This window comes from Eimeria tenella, genomic scaffold, assembly GCF_000499545.2.
Source record: "Eimeria tenella Houghton genomic scaffold, Eth_scaff172, whole genome shotgun sequence".
In the NCBI taxonomy this organism is placed as follows: domain Eukaryota; phylum Apicomplexa; class Conoidasida; order Eucoccidiorida; family Eimeriidae; genus Eimeria; species Eimeria tenella.
The window spans coordinates 8,837-25,861 of NW_013541546.1; the positions used below are offsets into that span (position 1 = coordinate 8,837).

Here is a 17,025-nt window from a genome sequence, read left to right on the forward strand (position 1 = left end):
GCAGCAGCAGGAAAAGGCAAGAACCGCGGCCGAGACTTCCCGAAGCAAACTGACACCAAGTGCTGCGCGGGACTGCTCTCGGAGCTGTCCAGCAGCAAACGGCGCAACGCAGCTTTTTGTCTTTTAATTGTAACTTCATTGGCCACCAAACAAAGGGTATAGACGGGGCCCCAGGGGCCCCCGGGGGCCCCCGCGGGGCCCCCCGGGGGGCCCTCCCTCCGGGCGGCCCCCCCAGGGGGCCCCCGGGGGGCCCCCCCGGGGGCCCCCCCGTGCTGCTTCAGCCAAGTGTTAGCAGCAGCTTCGTCAAAAGCCACACTTACTCCCCAAGGAAGAATCTTGTGGACAACTCCAGAGGCCACTGCGCTGCTGCTGCCAGCAATGGGCCTGTCGTAGGGGAAAACGCCCACAATGTCCCCCGGGGAGAGCCGGTGCTGCTGCTGCTGCTGCTGCTGCTGCTGCGGGAAGGAGTGCAGCTGCTGCAGAGCAGCACGCTTGCAGGTAAATGACACCAGCGTGCGGCCATATAGGCCCGAACTGACTTCAGTCACAACTAGCCGCGGCAGCGCCACGCCGGAGTCCGCGAGCTGCTGCAGCGAGAGGCTCTGCAGCAGCTCCTCGAGCTCAGCTTTTTCTGCTGCTGCTTCCTCGCCCAGCAGCGCCTCGTGCAGCTCCACAAACTCCTCCACAGCGCTCCCCATCACAGCAGCAAACGCAAATGCACAACTCAAGTGGACCACTGGTCCTCTCTAGCGGCCGCCCGCGGGCGGGAGAGCGCCTGCGGGAGGCGCCCAGCCTCGGCGCGAAGACAGACCCCAAACCGCGCCCATTGAAGCGCCTCCGAAGTGATCACCGAGTCAGTTGCATGAAGCTTCTGAAATAATGCAAATTTGCAAAAAACAATTCGAAAATGCCGCAGGTTTCCCCCTAAAAAGTCCAAGTTCCTCCGGGTGGCTCCCGGAAGTCCAAGGCGCAGTGACGGGCTGTCCGGCAGTAGAATATGAAACGCCTGCACCAGGAGCTGCCAAATATATCATTTTAGAATTAATAATTAATAATTAATATTAAAAAATATAGTAAGGGAAATAGTAAACTTTTATTGCGAGAAGTCCCGTTGAGGGCTCTGCTCAGAACAGCTTCGGTCTGCATGCGCTTTCTCGCTGCAGCAGCTACTAGCGACGGTCTGCACGAGAAATCGGGCACAATTCCCTAATTTTCACCTTTTTAACTAATTCAAGATCAGTTATGCCTCATTTAAAGGTAGTTTCATGAAAAATAAAGAGCATTCGGGTCATCTAGCCTCGCGAGCCACCAGCCCGTTCAAGTTCAACACTGGAAGCGTTAGTTCAAGTTTTCGTGCAGTGTGTGTACACCCCACTTGAGGCGCCAAGTGCGCACAAAAGACTTTTCTAGTGGCCAGTTTCAAAAGAATTAAAGTCTCTCAATACTGGCAAATTCAGCTGCCCCGAGGGGCCGACTCCACTGCAGCAGCAGCAGCTAAAATTACCCAACGACTGCAGCAGCTGCTGCTATTGCTACTGCTGCTGCTGCTGTTGCATCTGCTGCTGCTTCTGCTGCTGCTGGTGGCCTCACTGTGGGCCTGGTGCAGCAGGGGCTGCTGCAGAGCTGCTGCTCGATGCTGCTACTGCTGCTGCAGTGCAGCAGCAGCAGCACCATCTGCTGGCCCAGGGCAGCAGCAAACAAATGAAAAAAGCAGCAAAAAACATTCTTAATTTCAATTAAACAAAAAAGGGCCTGCGGCCTACGCAGCTCTTTTCGAAATGCATTAAAATGAACTTCAATTTTTCTTTTTAATTCCAGTTTTAATTCTAGTTTGAACTGCAGTTCAAATCTGAACTTAAACTCTATTTCCAAACAAAATTTAAATTTTAATTTTAATTCGAACTCAAATTCCAATTTAAATTTAAATTTAATTCTAAATACAAATTCAAAATAAAACTATTTTAATTTTGAAGTTGAATTTAAATTCGAATTTAAATTCAACTTCCACTTCAGTCCGTAGTTCTAATTCAATTTGGAATTCACTTTCGAATTCCAGTTCAATTTTAAATCTAATTTAAATTAAATCTGATTTGATTTTAATTTTAAATCCAATTCAATTTGAAATTCAGTCTCGAATTTGAATTTGAATTTTCGTTCAAGTTGAACATCCGATTCGAATTCGTTTTCTCATTTGAATTTGAGTTCTTTTTCTAATCTAATTTTAAATAAAACTTTTGAAAATTAAATAAAAAGAATTTAATTGAAGCTTTAATTCAAGTTCAGATCCAGTCAAGAAAGAAGGCTGTTTACCACCACGTCGGGCTGCAGCAGCGCACAAACAGCAGCAGCAGCAGCAGCAGCAAAAACGCAGCAGTTCTTCCCCCAGATACTCAGTCAGGTAAAGCTGCTGCTGCTGCATGCATGCACCTCAGCTGCTCCTGCCGCATGCATTCGTTCCGCATGCATGCGTCCCAGCTGCAGCAGCAGCAACGCCACCGCTGCTGCTGCTGCTGCTGCTGCTGCTGCTGCTGACTCTCTCCTCTGCCCTAAACCCCTCAACGCGCCCTAGATGCAGCAGCTTCTCAATAACGACACAAGCACGTCAACGCATGCATGCAACTGCATGCATGCAACTGCATGCATGCAGTTGCATGCAATGCATGCATGCATGCATGCAGTTGCATGCAATTGCGTTAAACTTACGTTGAGCCTTTTCAAGTTTTGGTACTTCTGGCCAGTGCCCACGAAGACAATTGGCTGCCCCGTGATGTAAGCCATGCTAAGGGCAGCTCCTACCTGCAGGCCCGCCAAAACCTCTAAACCCTAAACCCTAAACCCTAAACCCTAAACCCTAGCCTTAAACCCTGGGCCTTGCTACTGTTGGGGCTTGCAAGGCCTGGTAATGTTTGCTTGTGCATAGGCACAGCGTGAAATGCAGGGTTTGGTGTCTAGGGCTGGGGTTTAGGCTTTGGAGTTTAGAATTTAGGGTTTAGGGTTTAGGGTTTAGGGGTTCAGGGTTTGGCATTCTTGCCTTGTCATCCACTGTGTCAAATTTCGTCAGCAGAATTCCGTCTATCAGCCGGGGGGCGGAGCCCTGTGCAAAAAAAAGCAATTGAGGCCACAATGCATGCAGCAGCAGCAGCAGGAGCAGCAGCAGCAGGAGCAGCAGCAGCAGCAGCAGCAGCAGCAGGGCCTGACTTTGGTGGGGTTGTTGGCGAGCGCCTGGTTGAATTTCTTGAGCTGGTCCACTCCGTCGTTTCCCACAAGAGCTTCTCCAACAAAAAGAATTAAATCTGGATTATTTAAATCCACAAGTTTCGCGAGCGCCCGCATCAAAGGCTCGTTGTCCTGGTGTACGTACACCCCACCGCAGCAGCAGCACACGCAGCAGCAGCAGCAGCCACTCACCGGCAACGCCGCCCAAGCAGCAGCACGCCCCGCCCGCAGCAGCAGCAGAAGGAAGCCCCGGCAGCAGCAAAGAAGGCTTTCTTAGCAGCAGCAAAGGCGGCTCCTCAGCAGCAGCAAAGGGGGCTCTTCAGCAGCAGCAAAAGCAGCAGCAGCAGCAAAAGCAGCAGCAGCAGCAAAAGCAGCAGCAGCAGCTCCCCAGAAAAAAGGAAGAATGAAAAGGCAGCAACGCCACAACCGCAGCAAAATCCCGTTGCTTCACTCGAAACAGCAGCAGCAGCGAGAACAGCAGCAGCAGCAGCAAGAACAGCAGCAGCAGCAGCAAGAACAGCAGCAGCAGCAGCAAGAACAGCAGCACTAGCAGCAGCGGGAGGCACCTGCATGCGGCCCGCAGTGTCGACCAAAACGACGTCAGCCCCAGTCTCCTTTGCATGCGCAAGAGCTTCTTTGCAAATTGCTGCTGCGTCTTTGCCGTAGCCCTTTTCAAAAAGGGGAATTTCCAGGCACCTGCAGCAGCAAACTCCACGCCAAAGCCAATCAGCAGCAGCAGCAGCAGCTGCTGCAGCAGCAGCAGCAGCAGCAGGAGCTGCAGCAGCAGCAGCAGCAGCAGCAGCGAGAACAGCGGCGAAAGCGGCCGCGTCAGAAGAAACCTAGCAGCAGCACGACGCACAGCCGCAACATTCGCAGCAGCAGCAGCAGCGAGAACAGCAGCAGCAGCAGCTCTTGCAGCAGCAGCAGCAGCAGCAGGACCTTGCATGCGTCCGGAGCTGCTCGACGGCTCCAGCCCTAAAAGTGTCGCATGCAGCAATTAAGACATTTAAGCCTCCTTTCTGCGCGCATGCATGCAGCCCAACTCGGGTGTACGTGCACCCCAGCAGCCTGCAGCCCCACAGGCCCGCATGCAAATTGCTGCTGTTGCTGCTGCTGCTGCTGCTGCTGCTGCTGTGGCTGCTGCTGCTGCTGCTGCTACGCTTGCTGTTGCCGCGGCAGTTACTGCTGCTCCTACTGCTGCTGCTCCTCCTCTTGCTGCTGCAGCTGCTGCCGCTGCTGCTGCTGCTACTCCTGCTGCTGCTGCTGCTGCTGCTCACGTGTTTCAGGTAGTAAGCGACTTTGGCGAGGTTGGTGGACTTCCCGACGCCGTTGATGCCGAGGAAGACAATTGAGAAGACGCGGCCCTCCGCGCGGGCTTGCAGACAAAGCCCCAACACGTCAACGGACCTGCAGCGCGACTTGCATGCATGCAAAACGCATGCAAAACGCATGCAAAACGCATGCAAAGTGCATGCGTGCAACGTGCATGCAAGGGGCATGCATGCTTGCGGAGGGCTTGCATGCTTGCGTTTTGGGTTTGCGCGCTGGCGCGTGCAGGAGCGTGTGTGCATGCATGCTTTTGGCATGCATGCATGCGTAACATTTTGCATGCATTTTGCATGCATGGCATTCTGCACGCATGCACGCATACTGCATGCATGCATGCATGCATTTTGCATGCAAAATGCATGCACAGTGTGGGGCTACCGTTTTGGGGTGAGGAGTTTCACAATGGCCTCTTTGACAGCCCTCTTGACCGTCTGGTGTACAGACACCAGAGTGGGGGTCCTGGTGCCCAAGAGGTTTTTTTTGACACTCAGCAGCAGCAAGTCCGTGACCTCTTCAGCCACGTTCTTTGCTGCAGCAGCAGCAGCAGCAGCAGCAGCAGCAGCAGGGGGTGGGGATGTTGGGGGGCGAGCAAGTGTAGGGGGGAAGACAAATGCAGAGAAGTGAAGAAGAGGAGAAAATAAAAAGACAGAAAAGAAAAACAAAAGAAGAAGATAAAGTATATAAAAAAGGACAGCAGGAAAAGGAGAGAACAGAAGCAAAGCAGCAGATAAAAAAGAATTACTAAAGGACGCGCAGAGGATATTAAAAGGACAAGAACAAGAAAAAAGCGAAAAATTGAGACAAATGGAGACAAAATGAGGTACATGCAGGGAAAATGAAATAGATGAAATGCAAAAGTAGAAAAAGAAAAAAGAAATGAGAGAGGAAAAAAACGATAAAAATAGAGATTGGGGTGTATGTACACACCGGAAAAGTGCTGTCGGAAGTACGGAAGGACTTCTTCGATGTCGCTTTCGTCCAGGACTTTATTGCCTTTATGAGAATCAAAAGAACAATGAAAGGAAAATAAACAAATAAATATAAAAATATATTTAATTTAATTGATTAATAACGAAAAGTCGGCAAAATTCATCTTTTGAGTCGAAGGCGGTGAGACCAGCGCTGAGGTGTACAGACACCCCAAACACAAACACCTGCGCGTCTAAATAAAAATAAATATAAAAATAAAAATAAAATGAAAATTAAATAAAATAAAATAAAATGGAAAAAAGAAAGAAACGAGAGAAGCAAGTGAAGAGAGAAACAAAAGGACAAATTAAAAGAAAAATAAAAAATACAAAAGTTCAAGTAAAGGAAATGAAAACGAGAAATTCAGGCAAAACAAAGAAAAGAGAAAAATAAATAAATAACAAACAAGCAAATAAAAAACAAATGAAGACCAATTAAATTATAAAAATAATAAAAATAAAAATAAAAATAAATAAAAAGAAAGACCTGCTATTTTCTGCAGCGATTTGGGCAAGAAGCTGAGCCAGCTGCCTTCTGCTGTTGCTGCTGCTGCTGCTGCTGCTGCTTCTGTTTCCTCTTCAGAAGACTGGCTGTCCGAATCAGCACCTGCAGCGAATTAATTTAACTTAATTAAAGTTAATTATTTAAATTTAATTAAATTGAAATGAAATGAATTAAATATAAATGGAAATAAAAATGCAAAAGAGGTGCAACTTCGATTTATTTCAAAAGTCCCAGTCTGTTGCTGCTGCTGCTAACACAACTGCTCCCGCTGCTGCTGCTGCTGCTAACAAATCTGCTGTTGCTGCTGCTGCTAACATCTCTGCTGCTGCTGCTGCTGCTGCTAACCTATCTGCTGAACGCACCATATGTTTTGCGCTCTATTGCATGCGCAGCCTCGTCGCCGTTCCCTGTCTTCTTGCTGCAGCAACAGCAGCAGCAGCAGCAGCAGCACGGCGAGCGCTACAGGATGCAACGCGAATGAGAACTCACTTCTTTGTTCCCTTCTGCAGCAGCAAGAGCAGCAGCAGAAACAGCAGCAATAGTAGCAACTGCAGCAGCAGCAGCAAATGCACCTGTAGTCAAGGGCCTCCATGCTTTTCTTTGTCACTTTGTTTTCGGTCCAGTAGCCAGCAGCAGCAGCAGCCTCTGCAGCAGCAGCAGCACAGGCAACGACGCAACAACAGCAGCAGATAAGAAGCAGCAGCAGTACATGCATGCTGCATCTGCAGCAGGAGCAAAAGCTGCAGCAGCAGCAAATATGCAGCAGCAACACACATGCTAGCAGCACAGCAGCAACAGATCAGCTGGTGACACCAGCAGCAGATACATTAGCAGCTCCAGCCGCAGCAGATGCGTTGACAGCAGCAGCAGCAGCAGCAGATATGCCGGCAGCAACAGCAGCAGCAGATATGCCGGCAGCAGCAGCAGCAGCAGATATGCCGGCAGCAGCAGCAGCAGCAGGACTGCAGTCTCACTGGGGCTTCCCCCTTTGTCTTTGGTCTTTTTGGCCTGCTTGGTCTCCCTGTTTCTGCCGTGCTGCTGCTGCTGCTGCCGCTGCTGCTGCTGCTGCTGCTGCTGCTGCAGTGGCGCCTCCTGCCGCTTCTGCTGCGCCCGAGCCAATATGTGCAAAAAGGTCTCGTCAAAAGGGTCGGGGCCGCCGCCCACCTTCAGCGGGTAGTCCAGCACTGCGCGCCAAACCCTAAACCCTAATCCCTAAACCCTAAACCCTAAACCCTAAACCCTCAGCCAGGCCCTAAACCCTAGGCCCCAAGCCCTAAACCCTAAACCCTAAACCCTGATCGCGGAGTTTTGGAGGGAGACGCGGGGTCGCTGTCGCTGAAGAGAAGCGAACAGCGCCCTAACACCCTAAACCCTAAACCCTAAACCCTAAACCCTAAACCCTAAACCCTAAGCAGCTAGCAGCCCATAAGAGAGATATAAGCCTTGGGGCCCCCAAGGGGCTTCGGGACTTCCTGCTGCTGCGCCTCTGCTGTCCCTTGGAACCCTTGTGAAGCCCGGGGGCCCTTTCTAGACCCTCTGCTGCTGCTGCTGCTGCTGCTGCTGCTGCTGCTGCTGCTGCTTACTGTCGCTGAGGCCGTGCACGTGCTGCGCGAAGGCAGCAGCAGTTTGCTGCAGCAGCAAATCGACGAGAGCCACATTTCGAAGCCCCGAATAAGCAGCAGCAAAAAAAAGCTGCAAAGGGTTTAAACAAACCCACTGAAAAGACAAACCCCCGAAGTTCGCGCTGCTGCTGCCAGCGCGCTCCTGCAGGCACCGCAGCAGCAACAGCAGCAGCAGCAGCAAGTGCAGCAGCAGCGAAGCAGCAGCAGCAGCAGCAAAGGCGGCAGCGGCAAACGCAGCAGCGGGAGGCCCTCTTGCAGCCGATCCTCAGTGCCTTCGACTCTCGAGCCGGGCCTCTGCGTTGCTGCTGCTGCTGCTGCTGCTGCAGCATAAGCAGCAGCAGCAGCAGCAGCAGCAGACACGAGAGAAAGGAGAAGCATGCAGAAGCAAACGCAGATACCGCAGCCATGGCACAGGAGCCCCAGGGGGCCCCTAAAGGGTCCAAAAGGGGCCCCCTGTGGGGCCCCAAGGGCCAGCTGGGCAGCAGGTTCCCTAGCTAGCTAGCTAGCTAGCTAGCCAGCTAGCTAGCTAGTTGATCAGCTAGCTAGCTAGCTAGCTAGCTAGGGTAGCTAGCTAGCCAGCTAGCTAGCTAGCTGGGGCAGTTTCCAGGCGAGCAGCTCCTTGGGATTGCAACTAAGAGTTGGTGTCTAGCTAGCTAATTGGCTAGCTAGCTAGCTAGCTAGCTAGATGGCTAGCTAGCTAGCTAGCTAGCTAGCTAGCCAGCTAGCTAGATGGGGATTGGTTTACCTCTAAGAGGACATTCTCAATGAGCTGACATAAGGACTTCAGGGGCGCCTTGGAGAAGCAAAAGCCCCACAGCAAAACCCCCCCGCGGGTGAAGCAGCAGCAGTAGTCCAGCATTGGCTTTGCTGCTGCTGCTGCTGCTGCTGCTGCTGCTGCTGTTGCTGCTGCTGCTGCTGCTTGAGTCTGAGTCAAGACTGCTGCTGCTGCGGAGACATACGCAGGCAGCGGCTGCAAAGCGGCACGGCAGGAAACCCCAAGAAGCGGCGCGCGCAGAGCCAGGCGAAGCTGCTAGGGTTTAGGGTTTAGGGTTTAGGGTTTAGGGTTTAGGGTCGGCGCTGCATGCGAGTTGCGAGCCGCGGCGCTGCCGCCTCCGACTGGAAGGAAGAGAACTGAGGGTTTAGGGTTTCGGGTTTAGCCGGCACCGCCCTAGGGTTTAGGGTTTAGGGTTTAGGGTTTAGGGACATTGGAAGAATAAACCCCCAACTGCAGCAACCTGCAGAATGGCAGCTCTCGGGTCTGCGCGGGGGCCCCCAGCGCCAGCGCGGAGGCTTCTGCCTGAAAATGCGACAAATAAAATTCAATTTCTTTTTATTTATTTAATTTTATTCTTTATAAATGTTATTGCGAACTAAATGAGCCATTTTGAGCCCTAGTGGTGCCCCCATCGCCTGAGGTGTACATACACTGCGCCGCCGCGCCGTCTGCACACCCCGAACTGTCTGTACACCCGGCGAGCCTCCGCCATTTTCTATTTATTTGCTCTATCTATTCATTAATTAATTATTTATTTTTAATTTACCTTTTGATTTTTGCTCAATCATTTATTTTGTCTCGCCAATCCACCTGCTGCAGCCAGATGCCCTAGCCCAGCAGTCGGCAGCACCGCAGGGCGGCTACAGTTTGAGGTTTAGGGTTTAGGGTTTAGGGTCTAGGGTTTAGGGTTTGGCGGGCTTGTAGATAACACTGGCCCTTCCACGTTCACAATGGCGCCAGAAAGCAGCCGAGGGAACAGCAGCGCCAACTCAAGCTAAAAAGAACCGGAGTGACCCGGAGGCCCAGGGTTTACGGTTTAGGGTTTAGGGTTTAGGGTTTAGGTTTTGAGGCTTTTGAAGGGCTCCACAGAAAGTCACAGCCATCAAACTCTACCGTGCAAACCGAAGCCTCTTCTTTCTGCTGTCTAAAACCCTTTAGGGCCCCCCTAACCCTTTTGGGGCCCCCCGGGGGCCCCTATAGCCAATAACGGATTTGGGGGGCCCCTGTGGGGCCCCTCGAGGGCCTCTAGGAGGCTTTGAGGGGCCCCTTGGGGATCTACTTGGGGGCTTTTGGGGCCCCTGGGGGTCCCCAGTACCCTTTTATGGGGCGCTCTGGGGCCCCCATGGGGTCCCGAGAGGGTTTGACTGTGCCCTTGGGGGCCCCTGCTGCTGCACTTCCCTTTGTGGCATTATATTCCCTTCTTTTAAATCATATATTGATTTATCTTCTTTGCCGATTATAATAAAGAAAAGAATTTCCCTCAAAGAGGAGCCCCACACTTGGGGGCCCCCAGCTAGGGGCCCCCAAGTGTGGGGCCCCAGCTAGGTTCCCCCTAGGGCATTAGGTACCCACAAAGGGGCCCCTCGAAGCAGCAGGGGCCCTTCATGGAGGGGCCCCCAGGGGGCCCCCTGGGGGCCCCCCATGGTAAGGGGCCCCTGGGGGCCCCCCAACAGAAATGTTGCTGCTACTTTTCTTTTGCTGCTTCTTTTTTGGAAACTGTTTTTGCTGCTGGTTATTCTCTTTAATTTTATCCCGCGGGTTTTAATTAGAACTCAGACCTGCTGCGCACCTCGAGAACAGTAGCAGCAGCAGCAGCAGCCGCAGCTGCAGCGGCAGCAGTAGGAGCAAAAGTAACCCCAGCAACAGCGAAAGCTGCTGCAGCAGCAGCAGCAGCAGCATTTTGCTGCAGCAGCAAGTCAGCCACACAGTAGCCGTGAGGCAGCTGCGCTAGAGGCACGTGCCAGCAGCAATTAAGGAAAAAATGGACAGCAGCAGCAGCATAGTAGCAGCAATTCATTAAATAAAATAAATAAAACAATTAAGTAAAGTAATTAAATATTTGTTTTCAACTTTAAATGAAAAACAAAAATAAAAATCAACGGGTTGCCAAGGGCGGATGGTGTAGTGGTATCACGCCTGATTTGCATTCAGGAGGTCCCGGGATCAATCCCCGGTCCGTCCACTCTCCAATTTTAATTCTCAAATTCAAAGTAGGAATGAAATTCTTTTTTGAATTTAAAAATAAAAATAAAAATGATTTTCTTTATTTCCTTTTGAATTGAAATCTGCTTCATCTAAATCCGGACAAGCTGCATGTACACCCCAGAGTCCTGGCTGTCAGCTGTATAGCCTGTAACACCGAATTCAAAAAAAACTCAAAAGTTGAAATTTACATTTTAATTCTTTTATTTGAACAAAAAAGTTCTTTTATTTTCAATTTTTAATCATTTTCAACTGAGAATTTGCACAGGAGGCCCCAGTGGGGCCCCTGGGACCTCTTTCTGGAGGCCTCCCTGGGGGCCCCCATATCTGTACCCTCTAAGGCGCCCCTTGGGGCCCCTTTGGGCCCCTTTTAGGGGCCCCTGGGGGGCCTCTTGAAGGGCCCCTTCTTTTAGGGTTTGTTTGGGTTTAGGAATTTGAGAAGAAGCTTCAAAAAGTCTATTTATGAAGAAACGAATTTATTTCAAAATTGGGAAAATTAGTTGTTTAGATTTATTTGTTTTCCTCTTGGACTCGGGGAAAGAGAGCTGAGTTGATTTTAAATAGTTTATTTACTTTTAATTTAATTTAATTTAATTCAATTTAATTTAATTTTATTTTATTTTATCTTTAAATTCGTTTCTTTTTATTTTCCTTTCCTTCTCCCCTTCTTCCTTTTCTCTGCTGCTCCCCAGGGGCCCCCTTGTCCATCTTCGGGGCACTGCAGCAGCAGCAGCAGCAGCAGCAGCAAAAGGCTGCTGCGAAGTGAATTGAAAAGAGAGAAAAGAAGCAACAACAGTAGCAGCAGCAGCAACAGTGGCTGCAGCAGCAGCAGCAGCAGCATTTGGGGAGGAAGGCCGCGAAGCATCACTCCCAGAGCCCACAGCAGCAGCGGCAGCTGCTGCAGCTGCAGCAGCAGTGACAGAGCAGCAGCAGCAACGGCAGCAGCAGCAGCAGCAGCATTAATTCACCATTTCCTCTAGCCTCAGAGTTCTGCTGCGGACGCAATGCACAAAAAAGAATAAATGAATAAATGGAAATAAACGAAAATAAAAGTTATAAAAATTATAAATTATAAATAAATAAATAAATAAATAAATAGGTAAATGGAAATATAAAGAAAACAAAAGGCCAAGCAGCAGCAAAACCCTTTTGGGTTTATTTTTTTGAAAAGACAAAAAGACAAAAAGAAAAAAATGAATCAAAGAAACCCCGTGAGCTGTCTGTACACCCCAGAGCTGCCTATACACCCCAGAGCCGCCTATACACCCCAGAGCTGCCTATACACCCCAGAGCTGCCTATACACCCCAGAGCTGCCTATACACCGCAGCTGCGTGTACACCTGAATTTCTGCTTTTGCTTTTTCTCCTTTTGCGTTTTCTCCTCGACCTTTTTGCTTCCAAGTGCCTCCCCCTGCTGCTGCTGCTGCTGCTGCTGCTGCAGGCTGACTACCCGTCAGTGGACCAGGTGCTGCAGTGTCTAGACACCGCAGCAGACGAGCCAGCAGCAGCAGTTGAAGAAGACGCTTATGGCCAATATGCTTGGGAAAGAGAAGTAGAAAGGCAAGAAATAAATAAATAAATAAATAAATAAATAAATAAATTCATTGATTAATTATTTGAATTGAAAGAATGAACAAAATGGCGTTTGAAATGGCCTTTTAAAAGATGGCAAAGTGAAAAAGCAATTCGCAGAAACGCGGGACAACGACAGGCGCCTTTGCTGCTGCTGCTGCTGCTGCTGCTGCTGCTGCTGCAGGTCTTGGGAGTGTCTTGTGGAGGCTGAGGGGCAGCTGAAAGTAATAAAAGAAAAGGACTCGAGCAGCAGCAGCAAAGAGGCAGCACAAAGGCCAACTCACATCAAAAGGGCTCTCCTGAGGTGCTGCTGCTGCTGCTGCTGTTGCTGCTGCTGCTGCGGCTGCTGTTGCTGCTGCTGTTGCTGTCGCTGCTGCCCAGGAGCGTATTGTTGAAAATAAAGCGATGTTAGAGTAATCCCGATCCCAGTTGAAGCCAAATAAATAAATAAATGAATAAATAAATAAATAAATAAATAAATAAATAAATAACAAATATAAACAAACAAATGAATAAATAAATAAATAAATAGGTAATTATTTGAATTGAAATGCCTGCTGAGTATCAGTAGCTTCTTCGCTGTCCTCGGGGTTTAGGCTTTGGGGTTTAGGGTTTAGGGTTTAGGGTTTAGGGTTTAGGGTTTAGGGTTTAGGATTTGTGCATACTCCCCTGGGTCCAAATTTTGGGGGCGTTTTAGGGTTTGTGTTTTTCCATTTGCATGCAAATTTGTTTATCCATTTGCATGCAAATTTGTTTTTATTTGCATGCAAACTGTTTTTTATTTGCATGCAAATTGCTTTTTATTTGCATGCAAATTGCTTTTTTTATGCATGCAAATTCAGAAGTTTAATTGTTTTAATTGATGCAACAGAAGCAATGAAAGAAACTGACTTCAAACCCGACAGACTCACCTGCGCCACTCAGGCCCTCGAGGCGAGCCGCGAGGGTTTAGGGTTTAAGGTTTAGGTTTTAGGGTTTAGGGTTTAGGGTTTAGGGTTGGGCGGGTGGCCGCGGGGTGCAAGGCTCTTGGAGTTGTGGGGTTTAGAGGCTTTGGGGCTTGGGGTTTACGCGGCTTCCAGGGTTTAGGGTTTAGGGTTTAGGGTTTAGGGTTTAGGGTTTGCTTTCTGCAGGAGTTTTTCTCTTCTTTCCTTTTGCAAAACCCTCTGGCGCAGATCGCGTTGGTGTACATGGCAGACTCTGCAGCAGAAGTGCTGTGTCCTGCAGCAGCAGCAACAGCAGCAGCAGCAGCAGCAGCAGACGGGGGGCCCCCTGCAGCAGCAGCAGCAGCAGCTCCCGGGCTGCTGCTCGGCAGGGGCCCCTCCAGCTACTTCAGCAGCAACATTTTGGAAATCTCGGGGGCCCTAATTGCCAGAAGAAGAAAAAGAAATGCTTCCAACGCGCATGCACCTTCCCTCAAAAACGGACTCGACGTACTGCTGCTGCTGCTGCTGCTGCTGTTTGCTGCTGCTTGTTGTTGCTACTTGCTGCGTGCTGGCGGTGCTACTTACTGTCGCTCACTGCTGCTACTTGCTGCTGCTTGCTGCTGCGTGCTGGTGGTGCTACTTGCTGCTACTTTTTGGTGCTGCTGCTGCTGCTGGATGCTCCTTGACACTGCTGCTGCTGCTGCTGCTGCTGCGCAGAGAGCCAGGGCGCTGCTAGCAGCAGTGCCGCCGTACTGCTCCCGGGAGCTGCTGGTGGTGTACGGCTCCACCCAGACTTGCGATGTGGGGTAAGTCTGCTGCTGCTGCTGCTGCTGCTGATGGTGCTGCTGCTGCGGATGGTGCTGCTGCTGCTGATGGTACTCCTGCTCCTGTTGGCTCTGCTGATGGTGCTGCTGCTGCTCATGTCGCTGGTGTTGTTGCCGATGGTACTGCTGCTGCTGCTTATGTCGCCGGTGTTGTTGCTGATGGTACTGCTCCTGCTGCTGCTTGTGCTGCTGCTGGTGCAGCTGCTGCTGCTGGTGCCGCTGCTGCTAGCAGCAGCAGCAGCAGCAATTTTGCGTGTTTGTGGGCTGCAGGAGCATTGAAGAGTCTATTAATGAATTAAAGAAAATGAAAGCCAGATGTTCTGTTGTCAGTTTGGCTCCAGAAGTCCGCATTCTAAAGGTAAACCCTAAACCCCAAACCCTAAACTCTAGCCCTAATCCCTAAACCCTAAGCCTAAACCCTAGCCCACACATCCTAGACCCTAAACCCTAGACCCTACGTTTTGAACCCTAATCCCGAGACCCTCCACCCTAAAATCTGAATCTTAAACCCTAGACCCTACACCTTACACGCTAAATCCTAAACCCTAAACCCTAAACCGTCGAAAGAATGAAAACTTGTTTTCTATTTATTTGTTTCTGCAACAGACTTTAGCGACACAAACTGATGGGGCCTTCGGAGTCGCGATGAATGCAGAGCACTTGCGCTCTTTGCTGCTGCAGCAAACGCAGCCCCCACCCTGGTCACCCTAAACCCTAAACCCTAAACCCTAAACCCTAAATTTTGAGCCGTCGAGCGCCTCCTCTCCCCTAGGCTTCTGCAGAGCTCTCTCACGCCGCACGCACCAGATAAAGCACCAGCACCAACAGCAGCAACAGCAGCAATAGCAGCGGCAGCAGCAACAGCAACAGCAGCACCAGCAGCAACAGCAGCAGCAGCAGCAGGTGTGTGGGGTTTGCAGGCTGGAGGGGCTGCAGCCGAGTTTGGTGCGAATTGGCTTCCCAGCTTTTAAAACTTCTTCTACTGCTGCTCTTTGCTGCTGCCACGGGGCCCTCGTTTTTGCTGCTCTCGTTTGTCCACTTTGCTGCAGCAGGCTCTGCCACCTCCCCGCCACCTGCAAGGTAGCAGCAGCAGCAGCACAAGCAGCAGCAGCAGCAGCACAAGCAGCAGCAGCAGCAGCAGCAGCAATAGCAGCAGCAGCACTAGCAGCAGCAGCAGTACTAGCAGCAGCAGCAGCAGCACTAGCAGCAGCAGCAGCAGCACTAGCAGCAGGACTAGTAGCAGCACTAGCAGCAGCAACGCTAGCGGCAGCAGCAGCAGCAGCAGCAGTGAATAATGACAGCAATAATAATGGACTAGAGGGTTAATTAATTATAGCAAGGCTGGAGAGCAATTTTAATGTAAATATGATAGTAAGAATAAAAAAAGAAGAAATGGAAAAAAGAAACAGAGTTGAAACTAGAACAAGTATGCTGCCAATAATAGTGCAGTGCTGCCGCTACTGCTGCTGTTGCTGCTGACACTGCTGCTAATGGCTGTGCTGCCGCTGGTAGTGTCGCTGCTAGTGCCGCTGCTAGTTCTGCTGCTGCTGCTAATGCTTTGCTGCTGCACCTTGTGATGCTGGTGGCTGTGGCTGTGTTGCTGCTGCTGCGAAAGGAGATAGTAAAAGTGTCACTGCTGCTGCTGTTTCTTTGCTGCTGCTGCTGCTGTTGCTGCTAATCCTGGGCCCTTCAGGGGCCGTCGTATTTCATTTCATCCAAGGCGCCTTTTAGAGCAGTTAGGGTTTAGGGTTTAGGGTTTGGATCCCAGGCTTTAGGGTTTAGGTTTTGAGGCCTGGGGTTCCGGGCCTAGGGTTTAGGGTTTAGGGTTTAGGGTTTGTTGTGCTGCTGCAGTGCTGCTCGCTGCCGCTGCTGTCGCCTGCTGATGTCTCCCGCTCCTTCCACAGCCTCTGTCTCCCGGAGCCATTTGAAGCGGTAACTTTCATTGGGGTTTAGGGTTTAGGATTTAGGGTTTAGGGTTTGGGGCTTAGGGTTTAAGGTTTAGGGTTTGGAGTTTAGGGTTTGGGCAGGGTTAAGCTAGGGCTTCGTGTCTGTAGATCTGCAGGTGCACAAATGGTGGGGGCGGTGGGACCTCATCTAGGGTTTAGGGTTTAGGGTTTAGGATTTAGGGTTTGTTGTTTTGAATGTTTTTGTTTTGCTGCAGTTAGAGTCTGTTCCCAAAAATGCGAAGTGCTGCTGCTGCAACCGACCCCTTGAGAGCGGTATGAGCTGCATATAGACCTGCTGCTGCTGTAGCTGCTGCTATTTCCGCTGCTGCATCTGTTGCTGTCGCTGCCGTTGCTGCTGTTTTGGTTGTTGCTGCTACTGTTTCTGCTTGTTGTTGCTGTTGCTGTTTGTCTTGTTGCTGCTGTTCTTGCTGCTGCTGTTGCTCTCTGCGTGCGTGCAGCTGCCTTTGCTGCTCCTAGGGTCAGAAGCAGGAGCAGCAGCAGCAGCAGCAGCAGCAGCAGGGCAGAAACAGCAGCAGCAGTAGCAGCAGCAGCAGCAGACCTGCTGCTGCAGGTACTGATGCTCGTTAGCCTTTGCTTCTTTAGTAATCCTAACTGTGTCTTCACATCTCAACTGCTTCTCGTTTGCCTGCACATTTGGTTCATTTAGGGTTCATTGGCTGCTGCTGTTGCTGCTGCCTCTTCTGCTGCTGCTGCTGCTGTGTCTGCAGCCTTCAGGTGCACTGAATGCAGCAGCATCTTTTGCGCGTAAGAAACCCCGCAAGGCTCCAGTCACTGGTGTTTAGGGCTTAGGGTTTAGGGTTTAGACTCTGAGGTTTAGGGTTTAGGGCTTGGGGTTCAGGCTTTGGGGCCTCGGATCTAGGGTTTAGGGTTTAGGGTTTACGGTTTACGGTTTGCGTTGCAGGGAGTGCGACGCCTTCAGCCACGAGCAGCTGCGGCAGTGCCCCTTTTGTGTAATGGCAGATATAAGCAGTTTGGGGGACCTCAGTAGCGGCCCCACAGCTTAGTCTGCTGCTGCTGCTGCTGCTGCAGCTGCGGGCGCTGCGGGCGTTGCTGCAGCTGCAACAGCAGCTGCTGCTGGTGCAGCTGCAGCTGCAACAGCAAGATCAGCGGCCGCAGCGGCTG

The 17,025-nt window shown here is 50.8% G+C and overlaps 3 protein-coding genes across 3 annotated transcripts in view; all 3 read right to left on the minus strand.

Moving 5' to 3' along the window:
* ETH_00008055 (uncharacterized protein) overlaps positions 1–698 on the minus strand; it is a gene marked incomplete at both ends in the record, with an annotated part of 3,247 nt that extends 2,549 nt beyond the window's left edge. Inside the window, one exon of the mRNA XM_013373770.1 lies at positions 51–698. Within this exon, the coding sequence (XP_013229224.1) occupies positions 51–698 (648 nt within the window). The remainder of the gene's footprint in view (positions 1–50) is intronic.
* Positions 699–2,390: 1,692 nt separating this feature from the next.
* ETH_00008060 (DNA-binding protein, putative) lies at positions 2,391–8,499 on the minus strand (the record flags this gene model as incomplete). The annotated part of the gene is made up of 12 exons (XM_013373771.1): positions 2,391–2,546; positions 2,704–2,796; positions 3,199–3,348; positions 3,783–3,912; positions 4,297–4,623; positions 4,924–5,074; positions 6,001–6,120; positions 6,381–6,436; positions 6,591–6,663; positions 6,993–7,202; positions 7,602–7,782; positions 8,386–8,499. 12 exons carry the CDS (start codon positions 8,497–8,499, stop codon positions 2,391–2,393), a joined length of 1,761 nt encoding a protein of 586 aa, XP_013229225.1.
* A 5,194-nt stretch (positions 8,500–13,693) lies between these two features.
* Positions 13,694–14,158, minus strand: ETH_00008065 (uncharacterized protein; the record flags this gene model as incomplete). The annotated part of the gene is made up of 1 exon (XM_013373772.1): positions 13,694–14,158. A coding segment is annotated over one exon (465 nt), but the record flags the coding sequence as incomplete, so codon positions are not given.
* Between the last annotated feature and the right edge of the window lie 2,867 nt (positions 14,159–17,025).